This window comes from Erigeron canadensis, chromosome 3, assembly GCF_010389155.1.
Source record: "Erigeron canadensis isolate Cc75 chromosome 3, C_canadensis_v1, whole genome shotgun sequence".
NCBI lineage: Eukaryota > Viridiplantae > Streptophyta > Magnoliopsida > Asterales > Asteraceae > Erigeron > Erigeron canadensis.
Window position 1 is genome coordinate 4238772 of NC_057763.1, and position 27727 is coordinate 4266498.

At 33.4% G+C, this 27727-nt stretch overlaps 4 protein-coding genes across 4 annotated transcripts; all 4 read right to left on the minus strand.

The window, feature by feature from the left end:
- Positions 1-494: 494 nt before the first annotated feature.
- On the minus strand, positions 495-3354 carry LOC122591388 (sugar transport protein 8-like). Its single transcript, XM_043763660.1, has 4 exons — positions 3207-3354; positions 2568-2887; positions 1190-1813; positions 495-935 (listed from the first exon to the last, which is right to left on the minus strand). Exons 1-4 carry the CDS (start codon positions 3340-3342, stop codon positions 495-497), a joined length of 1521 nt encoding a protein of 506 aa, XP_043619595.1. The 5' UTR covers positions 3343-3354.
- A 5879-nt stretch (positions 3355-9233) lies between these two features.
- On the minus strand, positions 9234-12026 carry LOC122591389. The gene has a single exon (XM_043763661.1). It carries the CDS (start codon positions 12024-12026, stop codon positions 9234-9236), a length of 2793 nt encoding a protein of 930 aa, XP_043619596.1.
- Positions 12027-13694: 1668 nt separating this feature from the next.
- On the minus strand, positions 13695-16490 carry LOC122591391. The gene has a single exon (XM_043763662.1). The coding sequence runs from the start codon at positions 16488-16490 to the stop codon at positions 13695-13697; it is 2796 nt and encodes a 931-aa protein (XP_043619597.1).
- Positions 16491-18277: 1787 nt separating this feature from the next.
- On the minus strand, positions 18278-26379 carry LOC122591583 (ATP-dependent zinc metalloprotease FTSH 7, chloroplastic-like). Its single transcript, XM_043763844.1, has 13 exons — positions 25409-26379; positions 24151-24216; positions 23940-24071; positions 23784-23849; positions 23403-23588; positions 23232-23318; positions 20512-20625; positions 20261-20385; positions 20043-20151; positions 19431-19556; positions 18975-19295; positions 18757-18880; positions 18278-18656 (listed from the first exon to the last, which is right to left on the minus strand). Exons 1-13 carry the CDS (start codon positions 26267-26269, stop codon positions 18511-18513), a joined length of 2463 nt encoding a protein of 820 aa, XP_043619779.1. The 5' UTR covers positions 26270-26379; the 3' UTR covers positions 18278-18510.
- Positions 26380-27727: the final 1348 nt, after the last annotated feature.

A 27727-nucleotide genomic window follows, 5' to 3' on the forward strand; every position in this document is an offset into this window, starting at 1 on the left:
AATAACCCGCCCAAATAACCCAAAACCCGATAAACCTTCACCAATTAGAAAAAAAATGGAGAGTAGAATTTAAAACGTCCAAAAAGTAGAAGAACGACTTAACAAATATTTGGTGAAATGTCATAACAATTAATCAAGTAAAATGTAGACTATCATATAGTATATCACCATCCCTTTGCCTAACTCTAAAGTCTAGAATATCTTAATTAAATCGAAATTAATTAAGGAGGTGTTTTACACATGCACCAGAAAACCCAAAGTCATAAATATGAATACTGTATTAAAAAACAACTAATTATATCAATCAATAAAAAATAACATAAAAATGATATGATCCAAAACTCGATCTACCAAAAACATTTCCTCCGAAAATTTGAAGTCTAATGAACAAGATCCGAACACTACTAATTGATACGAACATAATTAATACTGATAACACACAAAAATCCAAGTCCTAATGAACAAAGTTTCGATCGAACATAAAAATATATTATTCAAGGCTTGTCCCGGGCTTGTTCACGTTCATCATCGAAATATCTCTTCCAAAACCAATGCTTCTTCCAAACCTTGTCGTTCATTTCGTCTATCGACACCCCTTTGGTCTCGGGCAAAAAGGCTATAGCGTAAATAAGCATGATCACGATCCACGCACAAAAGAAGAAAAAGATCGCGGCTCTCATATGACAAAGCATTGTGAGAAACGCTTGCGCGATGAGGAAAGTGAATATCATGTTCATGCTAACAGCAACAAAGAAACCGGCTGTTCTTGTCTCGAGTGGGAATATTTCGCTAGGGATTAACCACCCTAAAGGGCCCCATGACCACGCGAACCCTGCTACGAATACACATATCAACGCGAGCACCACGTATGAGTATGTCTTTGGTATAGAACCTGTAGTTTTCAACATTGATGCTAGTATACATCCTGATGCAACCTGCATACAAATTTAATTAATTAGTTAACACACACACAAAAAAAAAAGGTTCTAAATACCAAGAGTACTAAAACAGGTCATTTTTTCAATTTTTAAAACTTTATAGTGTGAATTATTTTGATCAGAAACATGCTGTCACAGATTAACTCTATATCTTCACAAAATAGTTTTCAATTTGGATAATTATAAGATTTGATTGAACAATAGGAAATATATCACAATTCAACACATTTAAATGAACCTTTTTTTTTTACCTGAGCAATAAGCATTTGGATGGCAGCTTCAATAAGCAAAACCCTTCTTCCAAATCTATCAACAGTAAAAACCGCAACCAATGTAGCAAACACATTAATGACCCCAGTCACAACAGCGGACAGCAGAGACGCGTCACTATGAAACCCCATAGTCTGAAACAGAACAGGTGCATAAAACATGATCACATTGATACCAGTAAACTGTTGGAATATTTGAAGAAGTGCCGAGGTTATAAGCTGAGGACGGCTTCTTCTCTTCATCAAGTTCTTCCATGGGCTTTTGATCTGTTTGGATAACTCTGTGGTGGCTACTATTTCATCGTATTCTTTCTGCACGTCTTCAACCCCTCGGATCTTTCTAAGAGTGACCAACCCGAGTTCTGGCTTTCCACGCTCAATGAGGCTTGTGGGCGTCTCAACGATTGCCAAGGACCCAAAGGCTAGAAATAGAGCTGGGACGGCGGCACCACCTAATGAAATCCTCCACCCATATGGGTGGCCCGAGGTGAAATAGTTTACTATGTTTGCAAATAGGATCCCTGAGGTGACTAACAACTGGAAGCAGACGTTTAGCCCCCCTCGGTAGTTTGGTGGTGCAATCTCTGATATGAATAGCGGCACAGCCTGCAAAAATATCGCGATAAGTTACCTAACTCGACATACTATACATAATCTAATTAATTAACCAGGATAAAACCTTTACATATATATTTCACATATTCACTCAAATGAAAAGAGTAATGTCCATAACTTTATTTCATACTATGGTACTTCTTCCTACTAGTGTGGACACTTATTAAAAATCAACAATTATAACTAATCTTACCATAATTAAGAAATTCACTAATTTGACACTAGTCTAGGTTTCTATAGAATGACACTTATTTTAATTACTTGAAAACTTTAATGTTAATGAATGATTGTTATTTACTTAATTATGATAAGTTTAACTCAAACCTTAGAGATATGATAATTAGCAAAATCTGTATCTATACATATTATAACTTTAATGACAAAAGAAATGTTATATATATTAGTATAAGGGTTAAGTATCTGGAAGTGTAAGTAACTTTTACATTTTTTCAATTGTGTGAATGTAACTTTCATTTGGTTCATTGTATGCAACTAACCCGCTAAATTTGAACGATTAATGTAAAATCTTAAGGTTGACCAATCAAAAACTTCTACGTGGCAGCTCATATGATGTGTCACGTATACACTTTTACATTAATCGTTCCATTTGGCGGGTTGATTACATACAATGAACCATATAAAAGTTACATTTACACAATAGAAAAAATGTAAAAGTTACTTACATCCCCAAATACTAAACCCTTAGTATAATCTTTGAACTTGTTACTCTTAGTAATTTAATTACCTGGTTACCAAATCCAACTCCAGCACCGAGAAAAATCCGTCCAAAGATGAGCATCATGAGGTTCATGGCAGCGGCATTAAGAAGTACCCCGATTAGAAAGAATATAGAAGCTAGTCGTATGGTGATTCTGCGTCCATATTTTTTGCAACACGAGGACGCGATAAGACTAGAAACTACGGCAGCAAGGTAGAGAGACGACGTGAACAGTTGGAGGAGCTGATCATCAAACTTACAATAGTTGTTTTCTTTGGCATGATGTTTCCTTTCAAAAACCGTTGGAAAAAACTTTTTCAAGAACACATCCATGGATGTCACTCCACCTACATGTACAATTCATAGTATAGTAACCACATTGTTATACATTAACAACAAAACATAACTTTTATAGATATAAATATGTGTGCCGAGGCTATAAATATGTGTGCCGAGGCTGGGGTTCCCCATTACCCATTAGAAAAGAAACCAAAAATGGATTTATATATCTTTATATAATCATTTCTCAATAAATCCAATATGCAATGTACAATAACTCAATGTTATATAATGAATAAATATTTCTCAAAAAAAAAATATATGGATCTTGGTTTTTATGGTTTTTAACATGCAAAAAAAAAAAAATGGTCATAATGTATAGATTACCTGAAATACCGATATCGTAACCAAACATAAGGCCACCGCATGCGGCAATGATGGAACAAACGACAACTTGACCGGTGAGCTTAGCCGGAATGTCATGGGCGGAACCTCCATTGACGGACATAACTTGGGCAGGCATAATGGTGGTGTGGAAATGTGTGTATGTGTACGTAAAGAAAGGTTGTGTTTAGTTTGTTTTTAGAAATAAAGTGCCTTATTTATAGATCATAGTTGACACTTTCAAGTGATTTTATCCGAAGTTTTATATCTTATATCCCTTAAATGTCTCTATTTTTGTTATACATTCATCCATTATTTAATCCATAGAGAGGTTACTTCGGTCAATCTTTCTAATCTCACACATGCATTAGATTTTAGGTGTGTATGCATTTACAATTTCATCCCTTCAATTTTCACTACTTAATTTATATACTATACTAGTGTTCAAGCCCCCGTCTAATGGACGGGTAGTTTCAAAGTATATTAATCAAAACTAAAAAATTGAAATTCAATAATAAATAGTCAATATATTAAAATAATCATAATCTTACTCATAGCAAAATTTGACTTTTTACCTAAAAGCTTATAGAAAGATATAATCGTAATTATTAAGTATACACCATCAATGAGCTACATTCAAAACGATATCAAAATAATCAAAGTCATATTAAAGTAATCAGAAACCTACTAATAGCAAATTTAGACTTTATATCTATAAGTTATAGAAAGATATAATCGTAAATCCTAAGAGTTATTATAGGTTACAAATATAAAATTTAATATATAATATTTAGATTAGTTAAGTCATATATCACAACTTAATCAATACGAAAGCTAAAGAAGAAACATACGAAAATTAACTCCATATAAATATTGATTTCAGTTTACCTTTTTTTTCAACTTTAATTAAATAAAAAATTTACAGTTTCTTATATTCTAAAAGTGTAAACTATATAATTTGAAAAAATACATACCAATTCATCAACAAAGACCATCTCGAACTTTTAATTTTCTTCGGGTTGTTCCACTCCGAAACAGTCCATACATGCACAACACGAAGTCATAAATAATAGTTAACATGTGTTGGCTTAAGATCTTCAACATGAACTAATGTGGTCATATTTTTTGTTGTTGATGAAAAAGCGATAACGAATCTATAATGGATAACAAACTAAATTAAAAGAAATAACAATAACAACAACATAATAACTGAATGTTAAAAAATATAATAATGATTAATTATGTGCAAAGTATATAAAGAGAAAAACCCTTTTGTAGTTGATCGTAACTTCTTTTTTGTGGTCGTACGTGAGTTATATTATAGATTACCAATAAAACCGAAAAGTGTAAACTAATTATTTTTAAATTGGGTGGAATTGTAAATTGGTGATGGAACACCAAAAAGTGTAAATTAATTATTTTTAAGTATAAATTGGTGATGGAAAACCAAAAGGTATAATTAATTATTTTTAAATTGGGTTAAAGTGTAAATTGGTGATGGAAAATCAAAAAGTGTAAGTTAATTATTTTAAATTGGGTTAAAGTGTAAATTGGTGATAAGAAAACCAAAAAGTGTAAATTAATTGTTTTAGATTGAGGTTAAAGTGTAAATTGGTGATGAAAAATCAAAAGGTATGTGATTGGTTAATAAGCTATTAGGGCAACTATGCTTTAGTATAATAAAAGATTAGAGTATTAATAAGGATGGAGGATTAGGCTAAAGAAAGGAGATTATGGGTGCCAAGTGTACCCCCAATCCTCTATTTTAGTTATATTATAGATTAGATCTTTCTACATATACAACAAAAAAGTTTTTAATTTCAAAGTGGAAAATGTACATAAAAAGTAACAGTTTAATTCAAATGTCAAGAATGTTATATAATAAAAAGCAAAATAATGTAATAAAAAACAAAATAATGTAATAAATGGATACTAGAACCATATATCCTCCGTCATCTTTTGCAAGATTTCTGTATATACTCCATTTGTTTAATTTAGGATTGTTTTCATATGCTTCGATAAAAATTAAGACTCCTAATTTGAGTGACAATTTTTGATTGAAAGACATAATAAATCTTAATTAAAGTTTATATTGGTGAGGATTTAGGATAAGGATATAGAGTTCAAATACTGTTATATAATTATATTAAATATTTATATTTATAATCTATAATTATCTAATATAATATAATATTGTACATATTGTGTAAAGTGTCAATTATTAGCATTAGGATACATATTTGTAGTTTTCTTTTTTTTTTTTACTGTTTTCTAGTAAGGTAATATTTATCTTAAGGTTTTTTAATTTTTAATAACCACATATTTATCATTATGAGGTCGATGTTTATATGTATATATATTTATGTATTTATATAATAATAAAAAATCATAAAAGTCAAAATTGAAAATTTTAAGAAATCAAAAGATGTGATTGGTTAATAAGCTATTATGGCAACTACGCTTTAGTATAATAAAAGATGTTTATCATAATAAGAATAACATGTTATAAAAAACGTACTAAGCATGATAAGAATCTAGCTAATAATAATTAACTGATTAAGAACAAGATTATAAATATCTTTACCTCTTTAAATTGCTTTAAATAGTCGACTTTATTTCAAAAGCTGTCATAATAGGTGATATTCGATATTCATATATTACATTCGCAAAAAGTTTATCGATAAATCAACTATAAATGTACCAGTCTTTAGTACATATAGTCTACTAATTAGTAACATATACTCTTTCGTCCCATTAAATATAAATATATTTTTTAGTTTTCATATTTTTATTTATAAACTTTGATGATCTTAAATATATTTTGTGTTATATAAATTTGATAAAAGTTATACTTATAAAAACACTTTTAAGCACAATTAATTTATATAATTTTTATTAAGTATTATTAAACACAAACAAATTTAGTTAAGTTCAAGGTTAAAAAGTTTAAACTTTGAAAATTAAAAAGATAACAGTTATCGGACATAAAAAATATGTTTTCTAGAGCTATTTTTGTTTATCAACATTTATCTTCATGTTGACACTACAAATAATGTTGCATTTGTTCACACTTTTAGTTAGTGTGAACAAATTAAAAATTTTGTCACGTTTTTATGTGTGTAAATATATATATATATATATATATAAGTGTGTAGAAATTTATCTACACTAACAAGTGTGTAGAAATAAAAGTTCACACTTTTTGGTGTGGATTTTTATAATTATTTTGTAATACTCCATTTGTCCATACTCACTAAAAAGTTAATGTGTACAAATGGGGTGTTACAAAATAATTATAAAAGTTTACACTAAAAAGTTATAAAAGTTAGTGTGAACTTTTAGTTCTACACACTTTTTAGTGTAGATAAATTTCTACACACTTTTAAATCTATATATTTTTACACACATAAAAGCGTGACAAAATTTTTAATTTATTCACATTAACTAAAAGTATGGACAAATGCAACATTATTTGTGGTGTGACGTACATAAACGTTGTGTTGGACACCTTTCTCATAATATAAAGTTTAGTGATCTTCTCCTTTACCGTTTCCTAACTTGTAGATACCAAACAAAATATCTAAAACAATTTAAAAATTTACATATATATACCACTAAATATTTATTATAAAAAAAAGAGAAAAAAAAAAAAACTATCTTACTGTACTCGTATTCTTAAATTACTCCCAATGCTTAAGGTTTAACCCATATGCCTATAAGATTTAAGGAGAACTTTCAATTGGCAAATTTAAAAACATATATTAAAATTGGATACATTAAACTATATAAGAGGTAATATTTAAAATAATTATTAAAACAAAAAGGGCTAAATTAAGAAAGTTCTGCTCAATTGAGAATTAAAACAAGTCGATAAACAAATTTGTATTTCACTGTATATTCTGACGTGGACATGAGTTGTTCTTTTTGAATAAAAAGTCATAGGTTAGAATCTGAATTTAGTCTTCCTATTACCTTTATCTTAGGGTTATCTGTTATACTTTTTCAGTAGTATTTACAATTAAGTGAGTTATTCTAGTAACAAAAATTGGGTCGACTTTTCAAAATGAAAATTTCATCTCAAAATTTTGTTGTCACACTCTTAACAACTTGAAACAATATGATATTAATCTTTTATGATATGATTACACACCAAATTAGGGAATAGTTAGATTTAAAGTTTGTTTGAAATAAGTATTTGAAATTTATACAAAGTATTTTGATGAATTGATTGTCATTGTTGTAGTGTTGTTGTTACTAATATTGTTTAGAAGGGTTGTTGAAATATAACGTAATCATAAGGTATAAAGTTATAAACTTTTCTAGCTTAAGACCTCAAGTTGGCCCAAACTAGCAAGTGGTTAAAAACCGACTCAAACCAAAAAACCAAATAAAAATAGACTCAAACCAAAAAAACGAAACCAAAAACCAATGATTTTAATTTTCAAAAACCCAATTATAACGATTCGGTATTCGGTTTTAGTCAGAAATAAACCGACCAAATTGAACTGTACTCACCATTAGCAATCACATAAGTTGCCACTTGTAAGTTTTTGATTGATTGAATACATACAATGCATAGAATTTGAAAGTTCAATACATACAATGCATAAGATTAATGTTTGATCCACACTATAACAATTCGTGGAAATTTGTTTACATTTAGAATTACTAATCTCTCAAAAGTATATTCAAAGTAGTTGTCAAATATGATCACTAAAATACATTATCTTCATAATGATATAACTCACTAAATGGTCTAGTGGTAAGGAAGTCTTTTTCCTCATATAAAATTAAGGGTTCAAATCCTACCTTATTCATATATGAAGGTGACCAAATATATTTAGATTCTACTTATGGTGGATCTAGGTGAGTTTTTCAGTCCAGATTTCTGGATGATAGGGCTTGAATATTTGTGAAGTCTGACTAAGACAACGTATCGTATGTTAGACCTTGCAATATTCGCAAATAATTCAGATCTTAAAAAAAAAAAAAAAATTTTTTTACTATATATGGATATAACTAACTATGAGTCTATAACCAGATGTCTAAGTTATGTAAAGATATTGTAAAATATATATGTCATGTAATGAAATTTCAAATCCTAATTGTTGAATGTACCTGACCACTGAAAAACTTACACGTGGCAACTTCACAAATATTCAAGCCCATATACGTTATGACTTTTCTTTTTAAATATAGCCTAATAGGCAACAATGAGATACCGTATCCTTAGGATATGTAAATATCACCCTTGAACATCGATCAAAAACTAAGAAATTTGAGAAATTCTGTAAATCTGTTAAAGTGTAAAAGGGCATTTGTGTGACTAATTTCCTAGCAAAAGAATGATGAGGTGGCACTAAATGGTTGACTGGTCAATGAGTCAACAGGATACCTTACAAAATGAGCTGCTGCTAAATACGAGTCTGAAGCAAAACTGAGTCATCCACTAAATTGTCTCGTTTTCATTTTATTTTGACTCGACTCATGACTCGTACAAGTTTGACAACTATGACTATATCTTAGCTATTACGAGTAATATTAAAGATGGTCAATTTGGAAGGTTTTTTACTTCAAAAATATTACTTATCTATCTATAATTTCATTTCACTTTCAACTTTCAACATTAATTTTTAATTTGACAATTTATCAAAACCACATTACACCAATAACCTACACTACTCTCCGTCGCTGCCGGTACCACCACCAATCGCCGCCATTGCTGCGCGCTGTCACCATCTGACACCGCCACCACGACTACCGCTATTACATCGCCACTGCCATTACACCGCTACATAGTGCGGGGAGCGTTCTAGTAATATTATAATACATACCACATTTATAATAAGTTTCATACCAAATCATTTTGTAAATTGTAACTAATTAAGCATATGACTTGTACCTAAGTCAGCCCATTAGTTAATAAACCACATATCACACAAAGACCAAGGTTAAGATTATTTATCCCAGAATACAACATAGTGCATAGTAATATAGTACATTACTACAGTAGGAAAACTTAAACAAGGATCAAGCAGGATAAGTAACTGGATCTCTAACAACTTCATACACAAACCGAATTAACATCAGTATCCCTATGCGGATGGCAGAAATCCTAAATAAAGGACCAGTAAGACTAGGCTTCCATATACGAAACGCGATTATTTGGGCTACCAAGAAGAAATCTTGAATATCATGAACTGTTAGCCAAAATACCTGCATTACCAATCTCAAATAAACATCTTTCGTGTAGGTAACTTCGCCTAGATAGACAGAGATACCATTTGGAATCAGCGTGAGGAGAAAATAACACACGTAGATGATAAAACAAACCAGAATGACCTTCTTCTCACTTGGACTCGGTTCACCTCTTTCACTAAGTACTTTCCTAGATTTCAACACTGTTTGACCGATCCTGGCCATGAGGATCATAGTAACAAGAATTAGAAATCTTGCAAGATAATCAAGTATGTCTAGATATCGTTTGTAGCTTTGATGATCATAAGGCCGGTTCATGTAATGCTGAGATTCTGATGACTTGATTATAACTTCTTTGCTATAAATCAAGGTAATTCCATATCCAATTATCCACAAGGCTAACATGAGAAGAGATATATAAGGAACTGACTCACTTGATTTCTTCATGTGCTTCATTTGGTTCAATATGTGGGCAATGTAGACCATAACAATAACAACCCGAAAATACCCTTCTAAGATTTTACGAAAGATGACATTTTGTTCATGATGTTTGTCATGAATCATGAAGGTATGCAATTGTACTGTCTTGAACTGGTAAATGTCAGTATCGTTTCTTTGGCTAAAAATGGTGATTTTTGCAGTTGGATTAATCAACCATCTTGTGTTTACAGCAGAGTACTGGATGGTAACTTCAATCTTACAATCTAGTCCTCTTTCAAGATCCACATGATCATAGTCTACTTTCCTGCAGCCAATTAGATAAAGCTTACCTACGCGCTGATCATATACACCCTCAAGATATAACTTTGAGACGTGTCGGTAGGAAGCTTCATGCTGTTTATACGGATTTTCTATCAACTGGAGATTCAGTGATATATTGAGTACTTCATGGTTAGAAACTTCATAGAAAAGGCTGTCATTTGTTCTGAATAAGGGGCCTGATGATAGAACTTCTATTCTAACAAAAGTTTCTGGGCTTGAAAAAGTGTCAATCTTTAGATCATCTGAGAGGCGATTTGATATATTAAAGGTTTCATCTTTTTCTTCCCCAAGGACAGGATAACTTAAAAACAATCCTCTGATGTAAGTTATCAAACGAGGTTCTTGAATTCTTTCTTTAAACTCGATGGCCAAACCACTCTTTGAGTAGTTGTACGAAAGATAATCACTACGATACGAACCACCATTAAATAATCCAGGGGAAAGCATCTCGAGTCCAATGAACACTGGGTGAAATGCTTTTGCTTCATTTTTCAAACTAAATATGCATCCAGAAACTACACTTCTTTGCTTGCTTGAGAAAAACTTGGGAAGGTAAAGTATTACCCCCGTGTCACATTTCACGAGATCTGGACCAAGACATCCTGTCATAGAGAGGATTCCAGTAGAGGAACTCCATGTTCCTCTAACTGATAGAGTCAATGTAGATAGACCCGTTCTACGTGCTGCCACATGTGGTTCTATATTTGCAGGGTACAGTCTTAACACCCCAGAGACCATCTGTTTCTTGCATATGATTTTGTGAAAGATAACTCTAAGATTCTCGTTGTTCCTATCAACAAGCTTAATCTCGTTCCTGAGAAGAAACGGGCCAACTGTGTCCTGGAACCCATTTTGACCACCAAGTTTCAGATTTGGCATAACTCTATACGCCTGGAGTTCAAAATACTTGAGAATCCTACACAACTCTGAGTTGTTAAATTTGTTGACACGATCTTCTAAAATTGCATCTTCGAGTGGATTTTGATCGAATTCCAAGTTGAGCTCATCAGAACTACTAGTATAGGATTCTGGAAGGATACCTAACTGTGAAGTAATGCAAACCTTATCAAAGTACTCAAAATCTTCCTTTTTGTTCAAACTCGTCATTTCTCCATGGATTCGGCTAGTGGATACAGAGACGTTTTTTGGGTATTTGAGAACAAGCAATATCTGGTCATTTGGGTGCAAGATGACAGGCTCTTCATTGTATGTTGTGTCTATATCAGAGATATATGATGTCATATATTCATCTGAGAATCGGGTTGAAACTTTCTTAAATGGAAAGGTCGAATTTCCCAATAAACAAATTAGACGATCACCTCCATTACCTTCTGTTTCAAGATAAACACCTTCAAAGTCAACTCTAAGAGCAGACATACCAGGAGTCTTGTGAAACTTCAAGCCTGGTTCAGAAATTACCGTGCTATTTCTGGTTATACCAATAGAGAGAACGCCGCTGATGCTTACAGTGTTCATGGGCTGGTTAGGTGCACTCGAACTAACATTTTGAACCTCAAAGCTCACAATTTTCAATGGGGAGATGAAGGATGACGGGGAATGTGGCATATCGCTATCATCAAAGGGCATCAAAGTTGCCCCGTGAGAATCCTGCTCCCAATCTCCATTAAAGAAAGAAAGTTCATTTTTAAGCATAGAAACCCTATTACTATTATCATCATCGGGTTTTAACTCAGAAGCCAATGATATATAAGTGGTGCAATGTTTTTCTATTTCGTTTGAACGACTGTAGTTATGAAGCAGCGATTGGTCATTAGGGAATGCAAAGTCATCATAAGACACTGCATAACCGAAAGCAAGCAACTTTAGCAGGGTGGCCCAAACACTTAGAGCTTGGATTCTCATAGTAACCCGTTACTAGGTGCTAACTGTATAAATACTATGTTGGGATATGGAAAGATGAAAAATGCATATACGTACAAAGACTATATATGTATAAAATAAGAGAATTGGGGTTGGAGTTAATGGGAAAATGTAATTGTTGAACTCAAGTTCATAGAAAAGGAATTGAAGGATGGATTATCAGACTTGTTTTTGATGGTTGACTCAAGATCCAAGTTCGTTGAAACACGTACACAGAGAAACACTAGCTATTTACTGTTAATTATTAGTGTTAGGTAACATTTGATTCATAATAACATGACTAAGCACATGCTTAGATTATGATTTGGTATGTCAAACAGTTGACTTATTTTAAGAATAAAAAGTGGGTTAGAACATGTTACAGTCTCGTAATGGAGGAAGCTCAAATACAGTTAATTCTTCTGTTCATCATTATTATAACTAGGGCAAATCCAGGTATTATTTAAATAAGGGTTGAAGCATTTCGTAGGAACAGGTTGCATACAGGTACTGATTTCGAACTTTCTGTAAATGTTTTACTAATTTTTAGGTAAGAATAGAGAAAAAGAAATTAGAAATGTACCATCAAGTTGGTTGTTGACTTGGAAGTTTACATGACTAAGAATTCATATGATATTTGGGCTCTTTGGCAGGTCTAAATATTTCAATTTTATTATCTTAACCAGACCCATTTGATAAATTTTGTTGAACTTGACTTGCATTATAGACAGAGTAGGCCCATGTCAACCTGTAAGTGTCAAGGGTGTAGTCGGCTTGTTTTATCGGCAAAAACCATCGGCAAGCATCGGCTATACTATAGCATATGCATCGGCATCTATTGGCAAATTTAATCGGCAAGTATTGGCAAGATACATCGGCTAGTTTTGGCCGATGAAAGTGAACGTTGGGAGCATTACATCGGCAAGCTTTTTTTTTTTTGTCTTTTTCCTTTGAAGTTTTGGCAAGTTACATCGGCAAGTTTTGGCAAAAATTGGCAAAAAAAAAACACTATACCATCAACATTGGCATGGATCGGCTAGTATTGGCAAGTTTTTGGCTAAATACATGTGGCTTCTTATTAGTGGCTAGTTTTTTGCCAAAACATGTCAAATTGCCAAAGGTTTGGCACTACACCCAACTCTAATCCTTGCTGGTTTTTATAGTTTCAACTTTCAACTATATATTGTCATATAAGAAATCGCAGTATACTTAAAAATCATCGTTTGAACCATGGATCGTGATCCTGCTCATCATCATTCAACATCTAAGGTCCATCTCCAAATCAAAAAATGCCTACTGACCCGTTATTCATTTTGACTTTCACCCAACAGTGAGAATGGACCTTCACAAATCGGCTGGCCTTGTCTAACTCCACACCATTTAAACCTTTTACCAATGGTAATAAACTTTTCAACACATCGTCAAGATTTTTCAAAATCCTCAAAACTGCTCATTGTTGCAGATGATTTACATATTTATATTAGCCTTTTATGCTTTGCCAAAATATGTTCTGTGTGATGTTTGAAAAGTCAATAGTGCCAAAGCAAGAAATTTGCAAATTTGTACAAATTAAGAGATCAAAAGGATGTCACACAATGCTTTATTATCCAAGAAACACTACAATAAGAAAGTGAAAAAGAACATACAAGAACTCAAGTTCAAATCACATTATCATACAGGATAACCAATTGGACTTCTAATGATTTCATAAACAAAATGAATTAAAATTGTTATCCATAGACGGATAACAAAGTTATTAAATAGAGAACCAGAAGTATGACGCTTCCATATATGAAAAGCAACTAGTTCAGGAATCAGAAAGTAATCTTGAAGATTAAGAACCGTGTACCAGCACACCTCCGTGATTGCTTTTATGTAAACATCTTTTGGGAAGGTTACTTCATTTAGATAGAGATGGAACCCGCGCATACTGATACTAAAGAGAAAATAACAAATGTAGATGATTAAGCTAACCAGGATGACCTTCTTCTCACTTGGACTCGACTTACCTTGCTCACGAAGTGCTGCTCGAGCTTTCAGCACTATCTGAGCGATCCGGGCCATGAGGAAGATAGTAACAAGAATAAGAAATCTTGCAAGGTAATCAAGATTGTTCAGATATCCTTTGTAGCTTTGAAGATCATAAGGATGATTCATGTAACGTGTAGATTCTGATGACTTAATTACTATTTCTTTGCTAGTAATCAACGTGATTCCATATCCAACGATCCACAAGGCTAGCATAGAAATAGATATGTAAGGAACTGACTCACTTGATTTCTTCATGTCTTTCATCAGACTCAATATGTGTGCAATGTACATTGAAACAAGAAAAACCCGGAAATACCCCTCAAAGATTTTACGAAAGATGACATTCTGTTCATGAGTTTTATCATGAATCATAATGTTTTTCAAGTGTATGGGCTTGAAATGGTAATAATCATCTTCATTTCTTTTGCTGAAAATGTTGATGTCTGCACTTGGATTAACCAACCATCGTGTGTTTATAGGCGAATACTGGATAGTGACTTCTATCAAACAATCTAGGCCTCTTTCAAGGTCCACATAATCATAATCTACTTTCCGGCATCCAATCAGGTACGGCTTTCCTACACGCTGATCGTATACACCCTCAAGATATAACTTAGTGACAGGATGGTAGGAATATACCTCAAAGTTGTCATCTTTTTCTTTTAGCAAGAAATTCAGAGATATATTAAGCACTTCATGGTTAGAAACTTCATAAAAAAGAGCATCATTTGTTCTAAATAAAGGACCAAGTGACAGAACTTCTAATCTGACAAAAGTCTCCGGGCTTGAAAATGTATCGATTTTTAGATCATCTGAAAGACGATTTGATATCTTAAATATCCCATCATTTTCTTCTCCAAGAGCTGGATAATCAAAGATTGATTCTCTGAGACAAGTTATCAAGTGAGGTTCTTGAATCCTCTCTCTAAACTTGATAGATAGATCAATTTTTGAGTAGTTGTATGAAAGATGATCCCTACTATACGAACCACCATCATATAAACCAGGGGATAACATCTCTAATCCAATGAACACAGGATGAAACGCTTTTGTTGCATTTTTAAAACTAAATATACTACCAGAAACTAAGCTTCTTTGCTTACTTGAGAAAGACCGGGGGAAGTACAATAATACACCCGAATCACAGGTCACGAGTGTTGGACCAAGACAACCCGTCATAGAAAGCAGTCCAGTAGAAGAATTCCATGCTCCTTTCACCAATAAAGTTAATGTAGACAAACCTGTTCTGCGTGCTGCCACATCTGGTGTTATAGTATCAGGGTACAATCTCAGTACTCCTGAAACTTGATCCTTTTCGCATCTGACTTTGTGCAAAATAACCCTTAGAATCTCATTGTTCCTACCAACAGACTGGATCTCATTGTTAAGAAGAAAAGGACCAACTGTTTTCTGATACCAATTTGGGCCACCGGCTATCAAATTTGGCATAACTCTATATTCCTGCTGTTCAAAATTCTTGATAATGTCACAAAACTTAATGTTGGTAAACTTGTTGACTCCGTCTTCAATGATCGCATCTTGAAGTGGATTCTCATCAACATCTTCTAAAATGAACTCCTTGGAACTGTTCATATGGTACTCAGGAAAGATATCCAAGTAGGAAGTTATGTGAATTTTGTCAAAGTAATCGTACTCGTCGTCTTCACTCAAACTTTGCATTTCTCCAAGTATTCCGCTTGTGAACAAAGAGAGAGTTTTGGGATACCTAAGAACAAGCATAATATTCTCGTGTAGCAAGGGCCCTTCATTATATGTTTCTTCAACAGCAAAATAAGTAGTTATATAACCATCTGAATATCTTTTCGGCACTTTCTTGAATGGAAAAACTGAATTACCCAACATACAGACTAAACGCTCGCCCCCATTCTCTTTCGTCTCTAGATAAACGCCTTCAAAGTCAACTCTAAGAGCAGACATACCAGGGGTTGTATGAAACTTCAAGTAAGGTTCAGAGATCAATGTGGTATTTCTTGTTATACCAATAGACAGAACCCCACTAATGCTGACCGTATTTTTGGGCTGGTGGGGTACACCAAAACTAACATTTTGAACCTCAAAGCTCACCACTTTCCAAGGGGAGATGAATGAAAATAGGTTCTCTATTGGCATATCACTATCATCAAAGGGCATTAAAGTCGCTGTTCTATAAGATTCTTGGGCTTGATCCTGCTTCCAATCTCCATTGAAGAAAGAAAGCTTATTTTTAAGCCTAGAAGCCATATTATGATCATCAGCATATTCTAACACAGAAGCTGAAGATATAAAAGAGTGGCAATGGTTTTCAACTTCAGTAAATCGACTGTAATTATGAAACAGTGATTCGTCGTTAGGGAATGCAAAGTCATCATACGACACAGCATAACCAAAAGCGAGCAAACTTATGAAGTTCCAAACACTTAGAGCTTGGATTCTCATAGTAATCCTTAAAAGATGATAAGTGAAACAATGCATATACTTTATAAAAGTGTTTCTGCCAAATATGAACTTAATCATAAGACACTTCTTGGTTGACCATAATATAATACTTCAAGACAAAGTTAAGGTAAACATATTTTAATTAAAAAACATTTGATTCCCTTTAACATTACTATGCACATTCTATATTAAAAGTCTGACTGATTATTTTTCTTTAATAATGTCCAGTGGTCTAAACAAGATGATTACAGCAAGTCATGTGAAAGTAGGTAGTATTCGTGGGAATGAGAGAAGCAAGTAACAGTTTCAACAAGTCGGTTAGTTTGCGCTTATCTGAAGAATTAGACACAACATCGATGATTTACTTTTTCTTCTTCAAGATTTCAGTAATTGAAATGAAAATATATGTAATGTAATGCAATGCAATGTGGGTGGGTTGGATGTTTTTCTTGTTTCTTGATTGTGTGGATTTCTGTTTAAAAGGGAGAGAGAGATAAAACAAATTTTAGTTATCAACAACAATACCTGCATTATGATTCATCGTATTCTGTACATAAAATTTGTTTGCTTCTGTTGTATAATTATCACTTTGTTTGCTTCTGTTGTAGAATTATCACTTCCCATATAGAATGAGTAATGAGAGTCATAATTTCGTGGAACCCCCTTGACTATTAGAAAACTACAAACAAGTATGATCTGGAAAAATGAAATTTTTTTGTCATTTTATAATAATGAAAAAGTAGAAATTATGTATATGTTTTGTTGTTCCGTATTTAATTTGGTGTGGTAAACATTGAATATTGTGTTAGTATTGTGTTGTATGTATACGTAATACAAAAACATGAATAAGATACGGTTGTACGTAAATCAAAAAACATTTAAATTATATCCCAAAGTGATACCTAAGCGGCTAAGCATAACGATAAGGCTATAACTGTACAAGTGATAACAAGATTCTGTTACGAATAAATCATGAATATGGTTAGATGTATAGTAAGTCCATAATATAGGGGGGTCTCATGTAGCTTTTATTAGTTGAGGGGTCAATTGTGTCAAGCTCAAACTAGTTAGTTGGAGTCGGTTAGTAATAATGGATATAGCAGCTGTATTGTTCATTTGGAGACATGAATATGATTTTGTGTGTGTGAATTTCACATTCCTCTCCTCTGAATTCTTTTTATCAGATTCACTAGAATATAAAATCATTGATTTATTCGCCTGCAGTTCAAGATGATGTATTTATAGAAGTAAAGAAAAGAGAAAAAAAAACGTTCTGTTTAAGATGATGTATTTAAAGAAGAAAGAAAAGAGAAACAATGTCGAGTGCAAAACTAAATATGTCAAACATAGAAAAAGTTTACGCCGACCTAAAATCTCATTAAAATCAAACAAGTTGTTCAAACAGAAGTTGTTTAACTTACTAGGTTGAATGGACAGAAACTAAACTTGTTGGGTGGTGAATGTTCGATTATCAACCTTGAACTTGACTATGTTCACAATGACACAGTGACACAGTCATACCTTTATTAAAACGCATTGAAGACTTCACTGACATGCATCGCTGAATTACATGTTCAGAAGACTTCTCTGCATTCATCCCAACCGTGTAGATCACAGAACATATGAATTAAAAGAGAAACCTTAATGCAGTAAATCGCATCTTAATTGCCACTCAAGTGTCCGGAATCCCAAGTTTCATACGTTTTAGAATAGCATGCATCTCATGTAATGAAAACAACTATACATTGCTCGATATACCACACTTTCTGGACATATACAAGGACAAATTTGATCAACTGAAAGCTTTTAATTTTGCTGTTAAAAAGTCACAGAAAATTACAGATGTGTTTATACGTACAACGACAGCCTTTCCTTCCCAACTAGCTGGGATTTGGCTAAAAATCGATAGAAAAGACGATATGTATTTCCATGAATCTGCAACTACAACTGTATATATATAATCTAAATTATCTGACTGTTTTAATATACAAAGTTGGGCGACGGTATGTATGACTCAGTGTTACAATAGTTGCTTTAGTTCAGGTGCTGCCGACTGTAGTGGGAAAAAAGTCTTTTGTGTCCCTCTAACAAAATCAGCAAGTTCTTCGGGAGCAACTACCAGCTTCAACCATTCTTGAAGCTCTTCCCCTTCAACTTTCTCTTTTTCTAAAAGTATCCAAAAGAGAAAGTAAATATGAACTACCTTCAAAAATAGACACTGAGCAAGTAGTATAGTAGACTCAAATAAGAAGAAATGGAACCATACCTTCAAGATAGGCACCGAGCCCCTCCAAAACAGTGGGATTGGCACGCATGACAGAAAGTGCTACGTCTAATGCAGATTGAAGCATCAACTTAACTTCTCTTTGAACAAGATCCACTAGATGTCCCTATATCATATGTAAAAAAAAAATCTATAAATTTTAACAATAAATTAGAGAACAAAAAGTTGAATTGTATTCCCATTCAGGCAGAAAAATTAACCTGGTCCCTTCCAAAACCAGATCCTCCAGAATCATCCATGCCACCATTTGAAAGTGTTGCTAATGAAATGGGGCCTATGGTGTGATTTAGACCATATTCAGCGATAGCTTTGTAAGCCATGTCTGTGGCTCGTCGTATGTCATCAAGTGCACCTGTTGACACACGCCCCGAGTAAATAATTTCTTCAGCAGCACGTCCTCCAAGAAGAGTGACTAGACGTCCTCTTAGTTCATCTACAAAAAGCAAATATCTATCCTCGGTGGTTGGAGGAGTGTAAGTAAATCCCAATGCCCCTCCTGACCTTGGCAGTATGCTTAGCTTCTGATACAAGGAAAACGAAAATAGTCGTCATTATCATGGTACTTATTTGTACATAAAATATATAGGTTGTGATTGATTGTTATCTCGACTACATTTGTGAACAGCTTTTCTGCCTTTTCAGTTAAAATATCTTACCTCGACCCTTGGTTGTCCTTTAAGAAGTTTAGAAACAGCAGTCCCTACCACTGCATGACCAGCTTCATGACGAGCAACTACTGCTTTCTCAACACCTTGCAACTTAGCCGTTTTCTTTTCAATCCCCTATCACCAAAAATGAATGAAGAACTGAGTATAAAAGGCACATTAAGATATTTTAGCATACAGCCATACCGTGTATCCAAACTGTACATTGTACAACAAGTCTAAGATCTATATTTTAATCATGGTTGCCCGGGGGTACATAAGAGATCGAAACAGCTTCAGGTCAGAGCAGGTTGTTTTGTTGTTTGGATCGAGTTCGTCAACCTTGCTAACTATAGTTTCAATAACATTATTATCACGACAATAAAAAATGTTTGTTAGAGCTAATTTGCCAAGTAATATGCATTTTACTACATTTTCGGAGCTTTCGACTCATTACCAAGTTAGTTGAACTAAATCTTACACACTTGATCCTACAGATAAAGGGTATAACTCTTACAAACTTGATCCTACAGATAAAGGGTATAACCAATCAACCTATTGACCAATGACCATATTGGGACAAAATTTCCACCTATACTTTAAGAGAATATATAAAAGAATTACAGCAATTGAGCGTTCCACTGCTTGGATGAAATCCATTTTCTCAACCACCACTTTGTTTTGTCTTCCTGCCAACAAAGCCGCTTCATTTACCAAATTTGCAAGATCTGCCCTGCACAACCAATTAATAAATTGTCGTACAAGCATTAGAAATTAGAGACCACATATTGAAACATAAAAAGATGATTGCATTAGCAAAAAATATTTCTAAGGTTAATTACCCGGTGAAACCTGTTGTCATCGAAGCAATTTTGGCAAGATCAACATCCTCTGCCAAAGGGAGCTCTTTCTTAGAAACATGTACATCTAAAATAGCTTCTCTTCCAACCTTATCAGGTGTTTCTACCTAGAAAATTAAGCGACTATTTCTGAGTGTAACAGTTAAGTAATCAAACATACATAAATGTTTCCTTTTGGGGAGCAACAGTTATCAATTAGAGGGACAGATACCAAAAGAGAGAAGAAGACACACCATAACCACACGATCAAATCTCCCTGGTCGACGAAGTGCTGGATCTAATACATCAGCACGGTTAGTTGCTCCAAGAACAATCACAGCTGAATTACTGTCAAAACCATCCATTTCCTGCACATTATTTCAAATCAGATATATGAGTACATCATTACCAGAATATACTATAAGAGGCAATTTTGGCCCAAATGGACATAACTAGGTCAATTTGAACTGAATTTTTTTTAATTAAGTTTTGGATTTGAACCCTGCCATATATCCAAACTAGCTAAACCGATAGAAGTGCTTAAGAACATGTGGGTCAAAACAGGTTATGGTGACCATCTAATATCTTGGTGCTTTTTATCTGAATTTTGTACATAGCTTAACGTGTTAGATATGAATATGATTTAGCATAAGTATATTATGCACAAAAAGAAACAAATTATACATGAATTTCTACATTTAGAAATCAACTACTCCGTACAAATAATGTCTTATATGGAAACAAACTTCCAATGTTTATCAAATATCAACAACAGAAATCTTTAACCTGATAACCGAATAACATTGGCGACATGCCGGTTTTCCTTTTTTTTTTTTCTTTTCAGTAACCCCATTTAAGCATATTTTCGGTTCTTTTAAATAAACAACCTATCACTAAACCCTCCCTCCAGTCCCCACTGAAAACCCAGTCAACCCCTCCCTCCCCCGTTTGCATCTTTTTCTTTTCAACTTTGGCCTGTTATCTCTTCCGGCAAACACCCATCACCACCTATGGCCATTGACCACCTACTGTTTTTTCCTATTTGATTTTGGAAACTTGGGTTATTTATAAAGCATCGTCGCCTGACACTTAAGAATCATATAGTTTAAGAAAACATCATGGTTAAGTCTCCCTGTCTGTACTCTAATATCACAAAAGTGAAGGACCCAGAGTATGGTTCTTTATCTACAGATGATTTACTCTCTCCACGTTTGCAAATATTTCAATTTTTATTTGTGTTGATAGTTCGAATACGCATATGACTGGTGTTCAAGAACAAAGTTCTGCATGTGTATTTGGGATGCTTAATATCTTTATCGATGAGTTTTGTGACTCTTATTTCCTCCGGTAGATTGGAAGAGGTAAATAAAATATGACTTTTGAATGGATTTTGTTTACCTCAAAACAACTAATCATATTTCCCCACATGCAAAAGGAAAGATAAAAAAAAACTTGAAAACTGCTGAGTCTCCATTTTACCCGGTTATCAGGTAAAACGTTTCTATAACTGATAAAGTTATAACTTAGTTTCTAGTGTATGTAGTTTTTGTATTGATTTCTAGAATTGGGAATTAGAGTAAAGTTCATTTTCATTTCCATTATGTGCACATAGTCAACGGAGATACTATAAGTCTATAGCATTATACTAACTTAGTTATTAGGGAATAAAAATAACTTAGAAGAGGTAGTAAAGCATTTGATATTTATGACCCATATACCATCACGGCAATAAACGTAGCAGAACTCTAGGCAAAATGAAAAACCAAATACTACACCAAAACATATAGGTCGCTAGCGGTATCGGTACCAGCTTTTCGGGACCATGCTTGTTGAGTACCAATAAATTTAAGGGGAAAGGTTAGGTAAAGCATGCAGTACCTATCTTAGGTAAAGCAGGGGGGATTATGTAAAATTCAAGGGGAGGTTATGTAAAATTCAGGGGGGCTATGTATGTTTATCAAATTCAAAGGTTTAATTTATAACATTTTTTAAAGTGGCAGTAGCTAAGCTTAGGTAAAGTCTGCAGTACGTATCATTTTCCCTAAATTTAAATAGAAAAAATAATGTTAAAACCGAAGAGTACGTGAACATGCTGCTATAGGTTCGAGTACCAAAAAAAAGTGAAGTACCCATAGGAATGAAATGACTAGGCTAACGCCAATCTACAGTTTATCGTTTGTGGCATCATTCCTTATTAGGATTTGGAGATATGTTAAATATAATGGTTCACTGATGTATAGTTAAAGTTAGTCTTCAGCAAGATAATACTAACAATGATTATTAGGATTTTAAAATGTGTTAAATAATGGTTGAAGTTGATGCATTTGTAACAGCTATGCAACATACAAACTATATATTCTTATTATGCTTTGAGAATGTGTTAAACTTTCTATTACGAAGTATCAAAAGTGTTGTGTATTGTACCACGAATTACAGAGGCCTACATGTATTCAGTATTCTTAATCTAATCCACTCTCTATAAATCGTGGAATATAGATGAACCTACAATGAAAAGCTAATGATATCAGGCTAACACATCATTAACACGTATACACATTATACGAGCATGACAAAAGAACTGTTTAGATGTGTCACAAATCGGTACTGGTACTGAAATTTTCATTACTTTCCCGGTATTGTTCCTGAAAATGCAGATCCCAAATTGGTCAATACTGTACTGTGTGTAGTCAATACCGGGATTGATTCGGTATCTGGTACTAAAAGTTCTTGGTTTAATTTAATATCCATGATGTTAAAAACTAACAAATTTTAGAAAAAGTATTTTAGTAATATATAATAATCTTTAAAAGCACAGAATATCCGACCTAACTAGGATCTGCTTGCTTTTTAAAAAATATGGCCCATAGTGATTTGCACACATTTCAACCTGTTAACTGATCCGACCCGACCCACCTACCTTTCTATCTCTAAAATAAACCATTGACGAATAAAAAAGGGACTATTATAATCTTACCGTCAGCAACTGGTTTAACGTTTGCTCTCGCTCATCATTGCTGACAATACGGAACCTACCATCACGACTCTTGGCAACAGCATCAATCTGCATAGAAGAAAAGCATAGTAGAGTAATATACAAGGTATAGTGTGTGTGTATATATATATATATTCAGGCTTAAATTCGAACCTCGTCAATAAATATTATAGATGGTGCCTCCTTTTTTGCCCTTGCAAAGAGATCTCGAACACGTGAAGCTCCCATGCCCACGTAAAGTTCTACAAACTCACTAGCAGAACAACTAATGAATGGCACTTCGGCCTCTCCAGCTACAGCCTTTGCCAACAGTGTCTTGCCTGTCCCGGGAAGACCAACCTGTAAGATACCAAAAGCCAATTCACAGATTCAGTCTTCATTTAAAAACGATATACCAAAACTAAGAACAGTATTAGTGTAATAGTGATTTAAAAAAATATATAACAGATTACAAAGGGGCACACTGGATTTTCTAGTGTCAGGAATGATATGATATCTCTAATTTATGAATAAATATAGGCATTCTGAACTCACCAGAAGGACACCTCGGGGAGGACGGGCACCAAGGCGCGTATATCGTTCTGGATTTCTAAGAAATTCCTGATTGAGCACAGTAGAAAGGGCACATTAAAAGGAGCATTGAAAAGAAACATGATATTTCATGTGGATAACTAGGGACTGTGAGCTTACTACAATTTCCTCGAGCTCTTCCTTGGCCTCATCAACACCAGCAACATCAGAAAATGTGATGACCTCACCTTGTTCAGACACTTTTGACCCACCCGAACCACTTGATTTTTTTCTTAGCTGACCAGGAGAATTCTGTGGACGAGATCAAGTTATTAATCAATTACTCCTGACTATAAAAACCAACTATAATATGTAAAAGATAACTAATTACCTGAGAGAAGTTTATAGGGAAACGGTGAAGTAGCCCTGCTAATACAGCAACGTAAAACAATGCTATCTGCACAAAAAAAACAATCATTACATATGAATCCATTTATGTATACTAATATTACATGATTTCATAAGAGATGTAAGCAATGCTAAACCCTCCCCGTGTTTATTGTCAAATTAGTATTTTCAATTAAACCAAAGTGATGGGCGAGTGGAAAAGACTCCCACATAAATGATGTCATCAACCGAACTAAATAAATACACCATCTTTGATTCACTTGTTTTCATTGATACTAGTTGCTGTATGACATCAACTATTTCCCTATTCCAATATCTTAGCTGAGAAAATTTACTAGCATACAGGAAAGTGGTGAGACCAAAGTTTGTTTTATGTTACATGAAAATTAAACCAGATGAAAGGAGCTGCTAAAAAGAATAATAAAATTATGTGAAACGATTTTAAACATACATTCAATGAGTGGTATAAGGCAGTCAGATAAAACACAAGTAGACACCAAAGGATTACATTATTCTCTAGTATAGATGACATGGGTGAGTGTAAATTTCAGACAGGAAGCTAAGAACAGGCAGTGGGAGAAGCTACATATAAAACCTAAAGTACTTGTGGAATTGCAATTATATGACTTCACATCTTTTTCCTAAACAATTCATTCCCATTAATATTACAACAACACCACCTTATCTAGACAGTCTTTGTACACAAGGCAACATGAAGAGGCGCTTTATTGACGCCTTTTAGTGAAAGGCGCATCACGGCTTTTATTCGTCTCAAGTATCTTCAATAATTTTACTTGGGAATATTGTTGTTGGGGCTTTTGTCGGGCTTTCTTTAAGCTGTGTTTGTTAATAAAGTAACAAAGCTGCCTAAAACTGATAATCACTACATTTTTTTGAGCACCTCAGGATGTAACTGAAATATTTAAGTATTCTTGCTTTGCATGAATATCCTAAAGTATCTTTAAGCATTTACTTGGTAAAAATAATTAGTTAAGATATAAGTATTATGTGAGAAAAGGGGGCTGGTATAAATAAGGCATGTGCCTAGTGCCTTTAAACCAAGCAGACCACCAGAATTCCTGCAATAGTAGCCTTAAGAGTACTAAAAAGTAAAAATAGTATATACTTAAAACAGATCTTCAATTGTAAGTAATCAAACATCCTCATTAAAAAAAATGCACTTAACAATGTCTTATAAACAAATATGCAAAAATAATATAAACTCAGCCAAAACAACTTACCAACGCAGAGTTCAAGAATCCCCCAGACCGCTTATCAGGAGACCCAAACTCCACATCATTTTCCAACATTTTTTCATAGGGCGTCTTAATGTCATTAGGACGTGTCGTCGTATAAACAATCCTCTTCGTAGGGACGACACTCCTCAACAACAACTCCGAATCTGGCATTCTGCTCATTTCACTTTCCATATTCCCTTGATGTTCTTGCTTCAACTTAAACATAATATGAACCCCATCAACCTCAACCTTCTGCACCATATTCCCACTAACCTTATTCAAGAAATCACTATACGGCACACTCACAACTGTAGTCGGTACTCTAGGTTCTGAGCCGGGTAACGGAATCCCGGGCCTAAGTAACCTCATAACAAACATAACAATCCCTAACTGTAACAACAAAACACCAATCTCTTGTGCTTGAATTATCGGTTGCCACCGCCATTTCCCGCCACCGTTACGGCCTTCTTTTCCCCACCCTTTACTTTTTTTCTCACCCTTATCTCTTTTCTTACTCACCTTATCACTTTTACTCTCACTCGGGTCATTCGATTCGGTATCTTGTTCACAAGAACTATTATTGACACCCATTTTATATTTATACATATTATCATGATTAAAGTTCCTTGCTTTATTATTTAAAAAGCCTAATCCTAATAACCCACATCCCCAAGAATTTAATAAATTATTGGCAGGACTAACAGATAATGATAAACAAGATTTTCTAAACAAAATATTAGAATTATTATAAGCACGAAAAGCAGAACAAGTGTACCTGTAATTTGAATTATAATTATAATTTGGATTATTTATAGCATGAATTTGACCATGTATTATTGGTCTTAGGGTTTCAAGAACTGCCATATTGGCCCAAGATTCTTGAAATTTAAGAATATATGGAAGATGGGTATGTTAGATATATAATGAATATATGTATGTCTATATATATGTATGTATATGTATATATGGGGGGTTAATGGATTAGGATGGAGGTTGAAGAAGAAGAAGAAAAGAGAACAAGATTAAACATACGTGGACCATTCAAGTTTTTGGTTTCGTTCTTGTTTCATTGTTTTTCTACAACAAACAAAACAAAAGATAATATTTAGATTCTACTAAAATGGATAAAATATCATATCTATAGTCTTTGAACTTTATATTTCTTTTTGTTGTATTTCTTGGCCTGTTATATTAAAAAAGGGTTTTGCTAAACAAAGCCCTAAAGGCTTTCGTTAAGATGCATTAATTAGTTGTATATTTACCCTAAAAATCAGGGGACCGACATTTAATATAGAATTGTACAACCTTTTTATGCACGTTAAGTGAAGCCTCGAGGGCTTCTTTTAGCATTTTCCTATTAAAAATAACACGAGTAATAATAACAAGTCTCAATACGGTTTTCACGAGTTTGGGCCTCAATATTGTCGTCCACGATGTATAGAGAGGTTGAAATGTAAAATGTTATTTTCAAGTTCTACCAAGTATAATAAAAGACCTCGATCTTACTAGAGATGAGAATCGAATTATTGATCTCTATTTTCAAAGACAAATGCTTTAACTACTTTATCTATATCTCAAAATAACATAACAAATTTAATTAAGAGAAATGTTTGGATGTACAATTAAGAGAAATGTTTGGATGTACCTTGTACATGTGGGGAAAAAAAAGAATAAGGTGATGCATATCGAGCTTCAAAATTGTTTAAGTAACTTTTTAAAGTCAATCAGGTTACAAATGGTTATGTTTATTGGATGTATCCGTATATATGTGGTAACATATAGGCTGTCACTTTTAAGTTTTTGATATGTCGGATACATTGAATAATCGGGATTTTAAAGTTCATTGCATACAATAAACGTCCAGTAATTCATTAAACATAAACATTTGTGTAAAAATCGTTACATTTACATGTACTTATCCTTAAATAATATTTGCATTTATCTATTTTAGTAACGATTGATGTAGATATAGATTTAACAGATGAAAAATAAATAATCCTTTTAAATATCTTTTTAAAAACCTTTCTAATAATCTTTCTAAATCTTAAAACCTTCAAAACATGACATATGGATTCTACTAATTTCTTTCCTAATTTGAACTCTTAACTTTATCACATGTCATGATTTTACAGTTAAGATTTAGAAAGATTTTTAGAAAGACTAATTAGAATTGCATACAATAAATGTCCAGTAATTCATTAAACATAAACATTTGTGTAAAAATCGTTACATTTACATGTACTTATCCTTAAATAATATTCGCATTTATCTATTTTAGTAACGATTGGTGTAAAGATAGATTTAACAGATGAGAAATAATTA